General features: G+C 38.1%; 1 protein-coding gene across 2 annotated transcripts in view; it reads left to right on the top strand.

The window, feature by feature from the left end:
* Positions 1 to 14,176, top strand: part of LOC101852050 (endoplasmic reticulum resident protein 44) — a 25,285-nt gene extending 11,109 nt beyond the window's left edge. For both annotated transcript variants that reach the window (XM_005108332.3, XM_035972402.1), the window contains 9 exons: positions 1,722 to 1,767; positions 2,659 to 2,843; positions 3,944 to 4,059; positions 5,253 to 5,301; positions 5,760 to 5,879; positions 6,938 to 7,049; positions 7,409 to 7,556; positions 9,010 to 9,142; positions 9,955 to 14,176. In XM_005108332.3, coding sequence (XP_005108389.1) covers positions 1,722 to 1,767; positions 2,659 to 2,843; positions 3,944 to 4,059; positions 5,253 to 5,301; positions 5,760 to 5,879; positions 6,938 to 7,049; positions 7,409 to 7,556; positions 9,010 to 9,142; positions 9,955 to 10,089 — 1,044 coding nt within the window. In that variant the 3' untranslated portion in view covers positions 10,090 to 14,176. The remainder of the gene's footprint in view (positions 1 to 1,721; positions 1,768 to 2,658; positions 2,844 to 3,943; positions 4,060 to 5,252; positions 5,302 to 5,759; positions 5,880 to 6,937; positions 7,050 to 7,408; positions 7,557 to 9,009; positions 9,143 to 9,954) is intronic.
* The last annotated feature ends 422 nt before the right edge of the window (positions 14,177 to 14,598 follow it).

Below are 14,598 nucleotides of genomic sequence, written 5' to 3'. Positions count from 1 at the left end.
CGATTCATGTCAGCTGAAAGATCTTGCCACACATCGGAGTCTGATTCATGTCAGCTGAAAGATCTTGCCACACATCGGAGTCTGATTCATGTCAGCTGAAAGATCTTAGTGGGGGAAGGGGGGGGTCTTTTATACCTGTTCTTTGTCCAAATAATAATTTATCTTAGAATTGTGGAAAAGATAAAGGAATATTTTGAGATGTGTCATGGCATAGAAATGCAGTGTCACCATGAATTTCGCGACAGCAAATGGATTTGGAGTTGAGGCCTTCAATTTAATTGACTCTGTTTACAAGGGAGATGGGAGGGAAGAGGGGGGCAAATATTGTTGTAACTGTTACTTGAGAAAATGTTTCTAGATTGACTTTTAAATCATGCGCAGATGCGCTTTGAAGTACCGACGTTTCAGTGCCTAAAGTTAATGAAACTTTGATGCTTTTAGTTTTATTCAGATGCCTTTGTTCTTTAAGTCACGCAAGGGACTGTTGTGCATTCTAGAAATACGCTTGTTAATTTCTCTTCAGAAATCTGAATCTGCATGCCTTTTATTTTTAACTTTGATATGAACAAATCCTTTTTTTTGGTCTGTTATGATGCCTTCTGTCTTTAATCTGCTAAAACTGTTTATTGTAACGGTTTCTCCACTGATTTTATGTTCACAGGCCTGTTTCCCAAGCTGAGAGGACTCTTGGTGACAAGGTTACATTCATTGTAAGTAAATCTGTAGAAGTGTAGTTCCAGATGTGTAGTTTCTCTGGGGGGGGTTGTGTCTTTGAAATTCGTCATGCGTATTGTAAGGCCAAGATGCTCTGTGGCTGGATCCCAATTTTATTTTTAAACCTTGGAATTGGCAACATTATCCTCAAGGCTGTTGGTAGGGAAGATTGTTTTATTGATTCTTTGCTTCATGATCTGGGCTCACTGGAAGTATGAATGGTAACAGATGTACCATTTATGACCTATTATTCACTTGAACCTCCCAAGCAATGCAATACATTTCCTTTCTTTTGATATCGAAGTTTCTTTTGTCATCCTTGACTTTTCATTGATTTTCAATGGCATGTGTGCAAGCTGGGTTATATATTTCATAAACATAATTTTAGCTTTTCGTATCCAGGAACAGCCTTTATGTAAAGTATGCTTTGCTCCTAGTGCTGTCCTTTTGTGTTTTCGTTTTTGTCTGCCTTCATGGAATTCACATTATTGTCATTGGTGGTTGGCAGGTGCTCTCTTGCTCCTTCTTTCCTATCAAACGTCTATCTTTTTCCTGTTTTGTGTTGGTTACTCTCTAGTAACACCTCTAATCTTCGGCACTTATATGACCTCTTGTTGCAAGTGCTGTAAAACTCCTAAAACATTGTTGCAATAGTGTTCGTAAAGATATGTAAGTGGGTGGTTGGCGGGTGCTCTTGTGTGGTTTGCTTCTTCTTTCCTATGAAACATCTATCATCCTTATCTCCCCTTCTTCTTTTTTATGTTTGTTACTCTCTTGTAACACCTAATCTTCTGGCGCTCATATGACCTTATGGAGCTGCGAGTGCCGTAAAACCTCTACTAAAACTAAAAGATATGTAAAAACTGGTATTGCTGTACTCCTTTGACCAACTTTTTGTGTGAGATCTCTATTTCCTATTCTCTATAACTGAAGTTTATTGTGTTTTTGCAGGTTGTGTTGTGTTAAGCAATTTTTCAAATTTTCCTCTCCAATATTGTTATTTGCAGAGCCCAGGTCGAGTTGTGTTTGCCAAAGTTGACAGTGATAAAGAAAGTAAGTGAATCTCAGAAGCTTTGTTTTTCTTCACCTCCTGCTTTCTGAAGATTGATTTTTAAGCCACTCTGTGTGGGTGGTTTGGTGGTGCTCTGGTGTGGTATGCTCCTTCTTTCCTGTTTAATATCTATCGTCCTTATATTATGATTATTTTCTCCAACTTCTTTTTTTGTGTTTGTTGCTCTCTTGTAATACCTTTATTCTTCGGCACTTATATGACCTAATTGTTTTGCAAGTGCTGTAAAACTCGTACTAAAACAATATATAACCCCCTGTTTGTTACAAAGTGTGACCTCAATGTCTGAGGTTTTCATTATGTTTTCTCACTACTGCTATTGGTCAAAGGACTGTTTGCTATTTTCCTGTCTTTTGAGCGTTTAGGGACGATCTTAGTGCCAGTGTGTTGTTTTTGTTATATAAAGCTTAAATCACAAAAATATTAAGACAGATTTTTCATAAGAAGAATATTCCCTTGTAAATAGAATTTTACCCCAGGAGATTTTTAAGCATGATGTAGTATTTTTATGTCCGTTAGATAGATAGCCTTTTAGACGGAACGTTATCGACAGCACACATAGTTCTTGTAGCAAGGTGCTGTTCTGAATGAAAATTCTCATGTTAGAGAATAGTGAAAACAACCCCCCCCCCCCCAAAACCAGAAAAAGTTTTACCACATGAGGTGGGTGGTTAGCTGGCGCTGTGATGTGGTTTGCTCCTTCTTTCTTACCTTACATTGATTGTCTTTATCTCTCCTCCTGTTTTCTTTGTATGTTACTCTCTCCATATTAATACCTCTAATCATTGGCACTTGCATGACCTAACTGTTTCTAACACCAAACTTTAACTGCTATGTGAGTTTAAATCTCAGTACTGTCCATGTTTTGTCCATAGCTGGTATCGCTGGGCGGTTCCGCATCAACAAGTACCCGACCATCAAGCTGTTTCGGGCAGGCAATGTGGTGAAGAAGGAGTACAGAGGGCAAAGGTCAGTGGAGGCTTTGGTGCAGTTTGCCAAGGATCAGGCCAAGGACCCAGTTGAGGAACTCACAACACTGGATGGCCTCGATGAACTGGATGTGAGTTGTGAACCCCCCCCCCCCCCCCCCCCAAAAAAAAAAAAAAGTTAAAAATTGCATGTTAGCATGAGATAAAGGTCAAAAGAAGTTATCATTGAAGTTAATCTCCCCTCTGTTGAAAGAACATAGTCTATTTTGCCTGGGGAATAGGATTTTGAAAAAAAAAACGTGGTTAATGTGGTTGAAATATAATTTGACTATTATGACGGGAAAGAAAACCCATTGTTCATTTCTATGAACAGTCTTGTTTTTTGTTTCAATGCAGAATGGGCAAGGCTGTTTCCATTTGGGTACCATGTCTGAGCTACCAATGCTTTATAATGACGTTGTATTTTCAGAGCTTGCTGCACATCCTTTATATGTGTTATGATTGTTTATACGAGATATAAATTGGCTCCTCAGAGAAATCTGTCTAGTTTGTTTTTAACCCTCTGTTGCAGTTTGATTGTTGATATGTGTTTTGAGTATGTATTACCCCCCGCGGCGATGCTACTGGCTGAAGTGTCTTTAGGCCATTCTCAAGGGGGGGGGGGGACATTATCATCTCGAGTTCTTATGCACAGTAGAATTGTAATTGTATATCATATGGGCTGCTTCATCAATGTCATGTTCATAACTGTACCTGAACTACAACAGGGAACTGCTGCTTTTTCTTTCCTAATCCTTACTATCGTCATTTTTCCTCTTCTTCTTTTGTATGTTAGTTACACTCTTGTGACCCGCTACTTCTGGGGTGGCTTGGTAGTCGAAGCAGACTTTGTGCTGTTGAAGCTAGAGAGGTGAGCAGAGTAAGTCTGATTTCCTGTAAAAACTTCTCTGTTGACCCCCCCCCTTGGCCCTCATATGACCGTATGCAGTTGCGAGCGCCGTAAAACCCTCTACTATAAAAAAACCCAACAAAAAAGACTCTACTAAAACTAAAACTGAGTATGTATATGAAAGACTGATTAGAGCAGTAGTTTCTCTACTTTTTTTCAAAGCTCCTGTTGAATGCTTTGTATATTTTATTGGAAAGGTTTGTGTCAGTTGTTTCTTCCCTTACTACTGGTAGCACTGTCTTTGTTAGTGAAGAAAGACCCATCGTTGTTTTGTCATTTCAGTCCAAGAAGCGTCATGTTGTTGGATACTTTGAGTCCAAGGATTCAAACAGCTATTGGTCATTTACAAAAGTAGCCAGTGTGCTTCGGGATGACTGTGCTTTTCATGGTGCATTTGGGTAAGTTTGTAAACAACTGTTGATTTTGTTAGACAGAGAAAGGGTAAAAGTTTGTTTGCTCTGAATAGCAGGTGTAACTTTGGATATTGATGCATGGCTTGTATTATTTATTATTATCAATTGAGTGTATTTTGATATAATTTCTTTTCTTTTTCCAAATAAAAACAAATAGTGCAAAGGTTTTGTTTGCCACACATCGGAGTCTGATTCATGTCAGCTGAAAGATCTTGCCACACATCGGAGTCTGATTCATGTCAGCTGAAAGATCTTGCCACACATCGGAGTCAGATTCATGTCAGCTGAAAGGTCTTGCCACACATCGGAGTCTGATTCATGTCAGCTGAAAGATCTTGCCACACATCGGAGTCTGATTCATGTCAGCTGAAAGATCTTGCCACACATCGGAGTCAGATTCATGTCAGCTGAAAGGTCTTGCCACACATCGGAGTCTGATTCATGTCAGCTGAAAGATCTTGCCACACATCGGAGTCTGATTCATGTGAGCTGAAAGATCTTGCCACACATCGGAGTCTGATTCATGTCAGCTGAAAGATCTTGCCACACATCGGAGTCTGATTCATGTCAGCTGAAAGATCTTGCCACACATCGGAGTCTGATTCATGTCAGCTGAAAGATCTTAGTGGGGGAAGGGGGGGGTCTTTTATACCTGTTCTTTGTCCAAATAATAATTTATCTTAGAATTGTGGAAAAGATAAAGGAATATTTTGAGATGTGTCATGGCATAGAAATGCAGTGTCACCATGAATTTCGCGACAGCAAATGGATTTGGAGTTGAGGCCTTCAATTTAATTGACTCTGTTTACAAGGGAGATGGGAGGGAAGAGGGGGGCAAATATTGTTGTAACTGTTACTTGAGAAAATGTTTCTAGATTGACTTTTAAATCATGCGCAGATGCGCTTTGAAGTACCGACGTTTCAGTGCCTAAAGTTAATGAAACTTTGATGCTTTTAGTTTTATTCAGATGCCTTTGTTCTTTAAGTCACGCAAGGGACTGTTGTGCATTCTAGAAATACGCTTGTTAATTTCTCTTCAGAAATCTGAATCTGCATGCCTTTTATTTTTAACTTTGATATGAACAAATCCTTTTTTTTGGTCTGTTATGATGCCTTCTGTCTTTAATCTGCTAAAACTGTTTATTGTAACGGTTTCTCCACTGATTTTATGTTCACAGGCCTGTTTCCCAAGCTGAGAGGACTCTTGGTGACAAGGTTACATTCATTGTAAGTAAATCTGTAGAAGTGTAGTTCCAGATGTGTAGTTTCTCTGCCTTCTGATGATCTGCACAGGTTTTTTTTTTTTTCTCATTGTTAATAGTCCTATTCAGTACGTTCATGATCTTTGTTCTCAACAGAGGACTCGTGCACTGATAAAATTTTGTACTTTTTGTTTTGTACCACGGAGCAAATGTGAGGCGTACTGGCAAAATGTGTTACGTTTTAGATTTTAACAGAACTGAAATAGATACATCAAACTGGTCATTGTATGAAATTATAACAGTTATGTTACACTTGAAGAAAATGGCATCAATTTAAGATCTACAAAATGACCCAACGTTTTGACCTTTGCTGGTTTTCAATTGCGATCAGTAACTCATTGTTTTTCTGGAAGCTGTAATTCTGAGATAAGACATTTGTTCACCTACTAATTTAGATATAACCTTGGGATTTTTGTTTTTCAGAATAAAAGCCAGCGTAGTGAGTACTCTGGTGCTCCCGTGGCTCAGTTTGATTTGCTTTTCAAGTGGACAACCGAAAACTGTATGCCTTTGGTGAGGGAGATCACCTTTGAGAATGCTGAGGTATGTCCTTAGGGTAGTGTTGGCTTTGACGCTTGTCTTGTGCTCTTGTGTTTGAAGATGATGTTGTTTGGTTTAATGTAGATCGTATCTGTCAGGAGGGAGAAGGAAGATAATGTCACAGGGACTATCTTCATACTAGTGAATGATGACAGGTCTTTTCTGTGAATCCTTGGAGGGTTTTTTTTCCGGGGGGGGGGGGGGGGGGGGGTTTGCTTTTTGGGTTTTTTCTCTAACCAAATTAATGGTATTTATTTTTTAAATTAGTTCTATCCTTTAGGTTTTAAACTCTACCGAAAGGTTTTAATAAAATATGCAGAGTAGTGACTGTAGTCTTATTTGCCAAAATGGAATTCAATTTGGGGGAAATGTGGTCTCATGGTGGAGCATAGGTGGGTATGGTTGGATACACAACACAGACAGGGTTGCTCACCTCTAAATCTAAAAAATTTATGTAAAATCTGTGTGAGCACAAATCGCTTTTAGTACCATCTGCGACTAAGTGCCAGGGCGTAGTGTGCGCTCATTACCACTGGCATCTTTAGTCGCCAACTTGACCAGGCACACTTAACATATTTACACAACGAACGAACCACTTCACTGAAGTAAAATATCAAAGGAAGTCGCTCGATATAACAACTGAATGGTTGATGAACCTTTATGCCATTTTTAAAGCTTGTTTCTTGGTCTGCAAAGTTTTTTTTGATAAAAAAAAAATTCTACCATAGCTTCAGCGTTCTAAACTTGGATGGTACTTGAGGGTTTTTTTTACTATATGAGTCTTCGGTACTGTACTGTAAGTGTTAAATATGGTAATGAGTTGAATTCCTTTAGTTTCTGAATTTATTTGACTAAGAAGTGACATAATTGATTTTAATGAGTTCTTTTTGTTTTCTGCATCTTTCCCTTTCCTGTGATAATTTAGTTGCATGTCATACTAATGAGACTTCAGCATTTTTTATTTTTTTTTAGACCCCATGTTGTCATGTTTTCCCCTTGTGAACTCTGCCATGAATCACTCAGAGCACGTATTATCCTCTGGACTTGTTTATTATTCACAGGAGTTAACAGAGGAAGGACTGCCGTTCCTTATTCTGTTCCACCACCCAGATGATGCAGAGAGTGTGGACTTATTCAACCAGGAGGTGGCAAAGCAGATAATGCATGAAAAAGGTATGATCAGTAGATTAGGCATTCATGTACGACATTACTTTTGTGTATTATTTCTGCTTTCTTTCTCATTTCTTCTTTTGTGTTTGCTTTTGCTTTTTTTCCCAAATGATCTGTCTTTGAAGTGATCTGTTTTGTGATTAGTTTGTGGATGTTTGGAGAGGGACAGGAAACTGGTACGTTCTGTCTTTTCCTTCTTTCTCTACTGCTTTTGCTTGTCAATCTTGATTTTTCCATTGGTTAAATGGCCACTGTTGTGTATATGTGTTGCCTATGCTCAAACACATCAAACGTGTTTAGCGTGGCATTTGAACGAATAAAAACAAATTTTAATCCCTTTTTTTGCTCTTGTTTCCTTTCAGTCAACATCAATTTCCTGGTGGCAGATGGACTGAAGTTTGCCCATCCCCTGCATCATCTTGGCAAGACGATAAACGATCTGCCAATTTTGGCCATTGATAGTTTCCGTCACATGTACCTTTTCCCCCATGATGTGAAAAAAGATTTATCGTAAGCATCTTCATCTTCCTTAACCGTTTCTCTGTTTATACTGGTTACTTGATTACTTTGTTCCATATTAGTGCAACAGAGAGAGCCAATGGAACATTACTGAGCATAAACATTTTCGGAGAAGAGAGAAAATAGTATCGGATATGCTCTCTTCTAATATTATATGTGAGGCATCGTGGTGGAATCAGGCGCTAGTTAAAATAATGAGTTTAAAGAAAACACCATTTTTTCCTCTGAATTTTTTTCGAATTTTCTTTTTCTGGCTCAACACTTGTTATGCCTATTTAAAAACCTATTCTGTGTAGGTTTATCCTAAAAATGTTGATCAAAGGCGCATAAAATATAACTTTGTAGTTTCCAAGAACCCCCAATCTTTGGAAGTCGCCATACTTTGGCGTTTATTTCTAATTTCACCTTTTGGCTCCAGGCGACCCCCCACCTTCTTCAGCCATACATATATCGACTTCTAATGAAGATAGATGGATATTTTTTATACTAAAACTAAAAGCAAGACTAGTAGACAAACTTAAAGATGCTACCAATAACTCCACATGTCCCAAAAAATTTTTTATTGACGAGTGCCTCAATCCTCTAAGTCGTGACACTTATTGTCTTTCTTTGAGATGTTCAATTCTTAACTTTCCAGTATATGCCAATTGTATCAGTGTTTGCTGCACTGTCAGAAATATGTGAGGCAGCGTGGTAAAATCAGGCACTGGTCAAAATACAGTTTTGAAATTTTTATCGAATTTATATTTTTGGTTCAATCTCTTTTATGTCCTCATTAAAACGTATTTCCCTTTGACTTTTACTGAAAAACAATGATTAAAAAGCACAAATATGTCCTTTTTCTGTTTTCAATTACTCTAGCTATTGGAGTTACCAAATTTTGACGGCCATTTTCTCACTAATTTCACCACTGAAGCGAGACGAACTTAACTTCCTTCAATTGCAGATATCTTGAGTTCTATTCAAGATAGATGGATATTTATTTCATTGGAAGCAAGGCAAATAAATAAGCTTTCAGATGATGCCAATAAATCCACATGCCCAAAAATTGACGAGCGCCTGATTCCAATGGGTAGTGACACATATTAAAAGGGGCTTTTGTTTTTTTCTTGCTGTTGCCCTACGTTCATGTGTTTATTACTGGGTGGTTTATGTTATGCAAGGTTTTTTTTCGCTTAGAAGCATTACACTATTATTAATGCTTTGTATTTGCAAATGTTTTTGTCTTTAATGTGTGTGTGTGTGGGGGGGGGGGGGGCAGATTAGTGTGTGTGTGTATGTACGTGTATTGTTAAACGGTCTCCCAATGAACATTACCTATCTTTTTGATTTGTCAGCTGTATTGAATGATAATTCTGCAGTGCACTGCATTTAAAACCTTTCAGGGAAAAGGCGGTGTATATAAATTTTAACAAATTGACATTGCTTTTGTTATTCTGAACAGAACACCTGGAATTTTAAAGCAGTTTGTGGAAGACCTGCACTCTGGCAAGCTGCACAGAGAGTTTCACCACGGGCCAGATGCCACCACACCACCCCCTCCACCTCAGATTGAGGAAAAAGTTGATCCTGATGCTGTAAGTTTCCTGGGCAAGCTGTTAGATTTGAAATGTCAAATTCTTTCAAATGATTGGTGTTTCTTGTGGTCTAATAGGTAAAGTGGGGGTCCTCTTAAACTGATATCTGCGGGGCCACTGGATTTTTTGTTGTTGGTATAGCAGGGTTTTTGATTCCGAGAGTGTGTTCAAATGGAAAAAAAAACCTTGAGGATTTTATTTTATACCATACTCGGAGTTGTTTTAGCCTTGCTCTTTCAGTAAAATATATCCTTACACGTGAACTATAGGCCTAAACTGATGATATCTCACACGTGAAAGATGAAAATTTGCCTTAATTACTGTGCGCACTATATTCGCCTTCTAACCATTTGTAGGCAAAGTATTAAAGTATATAGACTTGAATACCCCCCGGGGCAGTGCCACTGACTGTAGTGTCTTTAGGCCTTTCCCAAAGGGGGGGCATTTCTCGTTCAAGTGCAGTAGAAAATGGGCTGATTTATGTCACGCTCATAACTGTGCCTGATCTACAACAGGGAACTGCTGCTTTTTCTTTCCTAATCCTTACTATTGTCATTTTCCTCTTCTTCTTTTGTATGTTTGTCACTCTCTTGTGACCTGCTATTTCTGGGGTGTCTTAGGTCACCAAAAAGCTTTTTTTTCCCATCTGTCTCAGAAGTACATTCTTACATTTGAGTTCTTTATGTTGCTAAAGGCACAGTAGCCTACAACACTTGGATTCTTTTTGTTTTGGAGCCATTCCTTTGTTGATTAGTAATGTTGACACTGTTTCTGGAATTGCAAGAACGACATGTTGATTTCCTTCTCACCAGAAAAACATTCCACGTGACACAAGCGATGAGCCCAAGGTTCAAGCACCCCAAAAGATCACATCACCCCCAGAGTCTACATTTAGAAAGCTGGCCCCCTCAAGAAACAGATATACGATTCTACGAGACGAACTTTGAAGTAGACAACTGTTTATTTGTGTCACAACCTGTTGGCTCAGAATGTCAGTTTTATTGAATGGTGAACGGTGTTTTTTATTTTTTTCCCCCTTACTTTGATGAGGTGATCATGAAAAGTAAAAGATTGTGTTTGAATGAGAAGGATGGCATTGTTCTGTCGTGTTTTTTAAATGCGACGGAACGACAAATGAAATCTTGGAGAAAAGACAGTGTGGAAATCAGCTTGCTTGCATGTCTATTTGTTGTTTTGTACACCTGTTTATGTTGACATGTTTACAAAGGCAATGTGAAAGGATATGCAGTGGCTGATGTAAGAATGCAGGCTTGAGCTCTATTAAAGTTATTTGATGTGCTGTTTGCATGAAAATACGTTTTTAATATGTGCTATTTTAAACCGCTCGTCATTGAATTTGTCTTTGCATGAATGCAATTTTTCTTTTTCTTTTTTTTTACTTATTTATTGGAGGCAGTAAGCTGTTTGGTAATCCTTTCTTTTTTTTTTTTTTTTTACTTTCTCCTTGTCACAAAAGGATTTTTTATTTGCATACTCTCACTCCTTTATTCATTGTAAAGAACTGCGATTGAACATGTAGTGCTGCTGCTACTGATGGTGTTTTGGGTCGATCTGCTGGCTGGTCTGTTTGTATGGGTACATTTTGCGTCTTTTAATTTTAACTTGATCCATGAATTTGGAAGTAAATTGACTCTGTGTGACTCTTTTTAAAATTATCACTTAGAAAATCATACAGCTCCTAAAAAATTGGGGCCCTGATTAATGAATAAGAATAATTTGTCTATGCTTGTGAGGAAGTTATTAATTGCATTTGGCTGTAGCTATTTGTTGTTTTGACTAGCTTGCAATGTTCCCTCGAAAGCTGAGCAAGAAAAGTTAATAAACGTGAGACATCAATTCTAAAGAAAATGAATTCTAGCCTTATCACTATTACCTTTGCCTGATTTCTCGCCCCTGAACCTACTTTTGTTTAAGCTGTGATGCCTAAGAAATAGAAAAAATTGAGAAAGTACCAACTGCCTGTTATTGAATTAGTACTTGGCTGCTTGGATGATACAAAATAAAAGGTAAACTGTCTCAGCTTACTAAACTTACATTTGCTTTTTTGTATCCTGCAAACTCCGAGATAATGGTCACTCTAAATTTGGAGTGATGGCCATTTGGGCGATTTTTGTACTTCTGTCACAATAATTATTGGACAGGAGTTCAGGGGCAGGTGTGCTGGTGGGACGAAGGAATGTGAATTGCACAGGGGTGTTTAACACTTTGCCGTCATATTTTGGGGAATATCCAAAGAAACTGGGTGGTAAACATCGCCAATCAGCGAGATGAGGCGGCAAAGTGTTAAACAAAGCATGTTGTGCAGACCATGGTATTTTTGTTCTCACTTTCAGTTGTAGTGTGGTTTATCAAGACTGGTTAAAGGGTATCAGAATATTCTTTTCTTTTTGTGACTTGACTGTTGTGTGTGTCACATTCAGGTGTGATTGGTCTTTTTTTCTGCGTTAAGCTTATCAATAATTTAAGGAGAATTTCTTTTACATGTCTGTTTGTTTCAAAATGTTTCCTTGTTTTCGTGATGTCTTTTAGGATCCTTTATTCATTGTATATTCCTAAACGTTTTACAAGTGCTACATCGATTCTTTAAGTTGTATGCTGGGAGTCTTTCTCCTGAGGCAGAAAACATTTGATTTGAGCCATCAAGTTCTCTCCATTTTCTTTTTACACTTTTTCATGTTTTTTTTAAAGAGGATCTCTATGATACTTTTTGCCCTTTTGAGAGTCTGTGTACCTTTGTGTATCTATTTCTCTCATGTAACACAATGTCTTTAATGTACCTCTGCAGTTATTTCACTTCAAAAGTTATATGTGTGTTTTTTCTTGCACTGTATCCTGGCATTGTATGTTAAGGATCTGGGTGCCCCGTTGCACAATCAAACAAACTTTCATCTCGTTCACATTATCTGCCAGGCAATACTTCTGCTATTTTTTATTTGCAGCTAGAATTTTGTGTTGTATGCTATGTGTTGGAAAGGAGGGTGGTGGAAAAAAGGGGGGAAGGGAGCGTCACTTGTGCAGATTTGTTTTGAATGAGCAAATCATTTTGGAGGGGAGGGTGGAAGCATTTCATCTTGTATAAATATGCTCCCTGGCACTTAAAAATAGTCTTCTAGTGGTGTTGTTGTTTCTAGACTCCTTTTAGTTAATATTTACATGCTTTGCGCTTGTTTGTAATGTCTCTGTTGGTAGATTTCACTTCGTTGGGCCGCTGCTTGCATTTGGTTAATTTGTTCAATTTCTTTTAATCATTGATAGAATGATTTTGTTCTGCCTGGGACCTATTGCCTTTTTAGTGTTGATAGTGCAAGGAACTGTCCGCTCAATCTCGAAACTGTTTGAAGTTAATGTTCATTAAAATGAATCACTGGTAAAGTGGAATAGCATTAATGACTCTTGCTCCCTTATTTGCTCTAATTGTGAAAATAATTTTCTGCTTTTCTAGCCCTTCGCAATGCTATATTGCTTTTTGTTTTATGAATTGCAGTGCCAGATTGTGATAAAATAGTTTTGTATTGGAGGATAGTAGTATTATCACCAGAAGATACAAGTACTGCTTTTAAGCATGATCATTGCAAAAGAGAAAAAAAACAAAAACAAAAAAGATAGACCCAAACTAGAGCACATAATCAATATATGAAAGGATTTTGTTTTCTTGTATCCTTCATGGACTTAAGGTCATTCATGTTGTGCAGCTGATACTTTGTGTTTTCCTACTGTTTTCCCCCCTCTCAGTCACTGAGAATGGAATAGACTCTACCCACTCTGCTGCTCATGCTCTGTTTGTGTGCAAAAACTCTTTTGCTCTATACTTAACTACTCTTTGCTGACCAACATTACTATTCGGATACTGATGGCTTCTTCATGTATGACAATGACTCATGCAAGCGTTTTTGGGGATGTGGGCATGCTGAGTGAAGAGTGAATGAAGAAGATTTTAAATTTGTTTCAAATGTGCGGAAGTTGATGGTGTGCATTTCTGTGTTCTTTCTTCAGATGAAAAATGAAATGCATTGTATTTGTTTTGATGTATATAGAAGAACCAAATACTAGGGTATTGAATAGTTGATGTTTCTGTAGTGTCCATTACATGTAATATTCGCATTATCAGCAGTGTAGGTGTAAGTCTTGGTCGTCAGAATTTTGGGATTGTCTGTGAGACGTGAGAGTCCATGAGTCCACAAGAGTCTGCCCCAGATTTGATGACGACTTAAGTACCAGCACATAGTTGAGGGGTGAGCCCTGACATTGGCTAACAGCTCTGGTTGTAACTTCATTACTATTACTGCATTTTTTACTGTTTTGCTGTTTGTAAAGGGCTACACCACGATTGTGAAGACTTAAGTATGGAGAATTTAGCTGTGATACATGAGCATTTGACTACTCCAGGAACGTGGAAAAAAAAAAAGACACTTTTTTGTGATCCAAAAGCAGAATACATGTGCGTGTTAGGATATGTCGTCTACTGGTTGGTTGCTGGTCCATGAGTTTTTCTCTTCTTTTTTTTCTCAGTATGTTTGAAATGCCGAAGAAGTGGTTGTAGGTACTGTGTTCATCCTTTGTTCATTTTGGTGGTATTTTTCGAATATGTTAGTTAATATTCAGATGCTGTTATTATTTCTCGGTGTAGCATCTCTAGCAGAGAGCAGTACACTTGTAGACCATTGGCAATGGGAACGTCTTCAGATTTTACTTGTGAAAACTCTCTCATTGATACTTGAGATTGTGTTCAGTGAAAATGATGGAAGGAAACTTGGATTCAGCTTGCTATTTCATTCAGGGCTGTGAGATGCTTGGAAGTAAAATAAACTCGCAGTGAAGATCTCCGTATTTATCCAGACTGTGAAGGCTATGGGATCTGTGAATGTTGTAACCTACCACCATACCAGCAAAGACTTGGTACATGTAGAATAATTTATGAGTTGTACTTGCTCATGCATGGCCATATTTTTGCCTGCTGACCAGTGTACCATTTGAAATTAAATCATTCTTATGTCGCTTTTTTCAACTCTAAAAGTGGTTTTCATTCATTTATGTTGCATTTTTTTTTCTTTAGTTTTACATCATGTACTCGTATATTAGTGACTGTGTGGGTTTAACACCTAAAGCGTGTTAGTTAATTTCATAAATAACTCTATCTCCGATGGGAATCCGGCTGAGTCAAGTGGGCAGAAAGTTTTATAAACTCCCTAGACAACTCAAGTTCAAGATTGAAGAATGCACCATTAGGGTCTTGAACCAGGTCATCTGCACCTTGGCCAAGAATGATACGAATTAATGGTGTGCAGCTGTACGGTACCTGTATGGATGTGATTTTGGACTGCAGGTCTCCATTTGCAGTTGTAAAATTCTCTTACAGTACCTTGTCGTGGGTGGCTGGCGGGTGCTCTGGTGTGGTTTACTTCTTTCCTTTCAAACATCTATCGCCTTATCTCTCC

This window comes from Aplysia californica, unplaced genomic scaffold, assembly GCF_000002075.1.
Source record: "Aplysia californica isolate F4 #8 unplaced genomic scaffold, AplCal3.0 scaffold00679, whole genome shotgun sequence".
Lineage (NCBI taxonomy): Eukaryota > Metazoa > Mollusca > Gastropoda > Aplysiida > Aplysiidae > Aplysia > Aplysia californica.
Note: the sequence above shows the minus strand (reverse complement) of the source record. Positions and strands in the feature narration are given on the sequence as shown.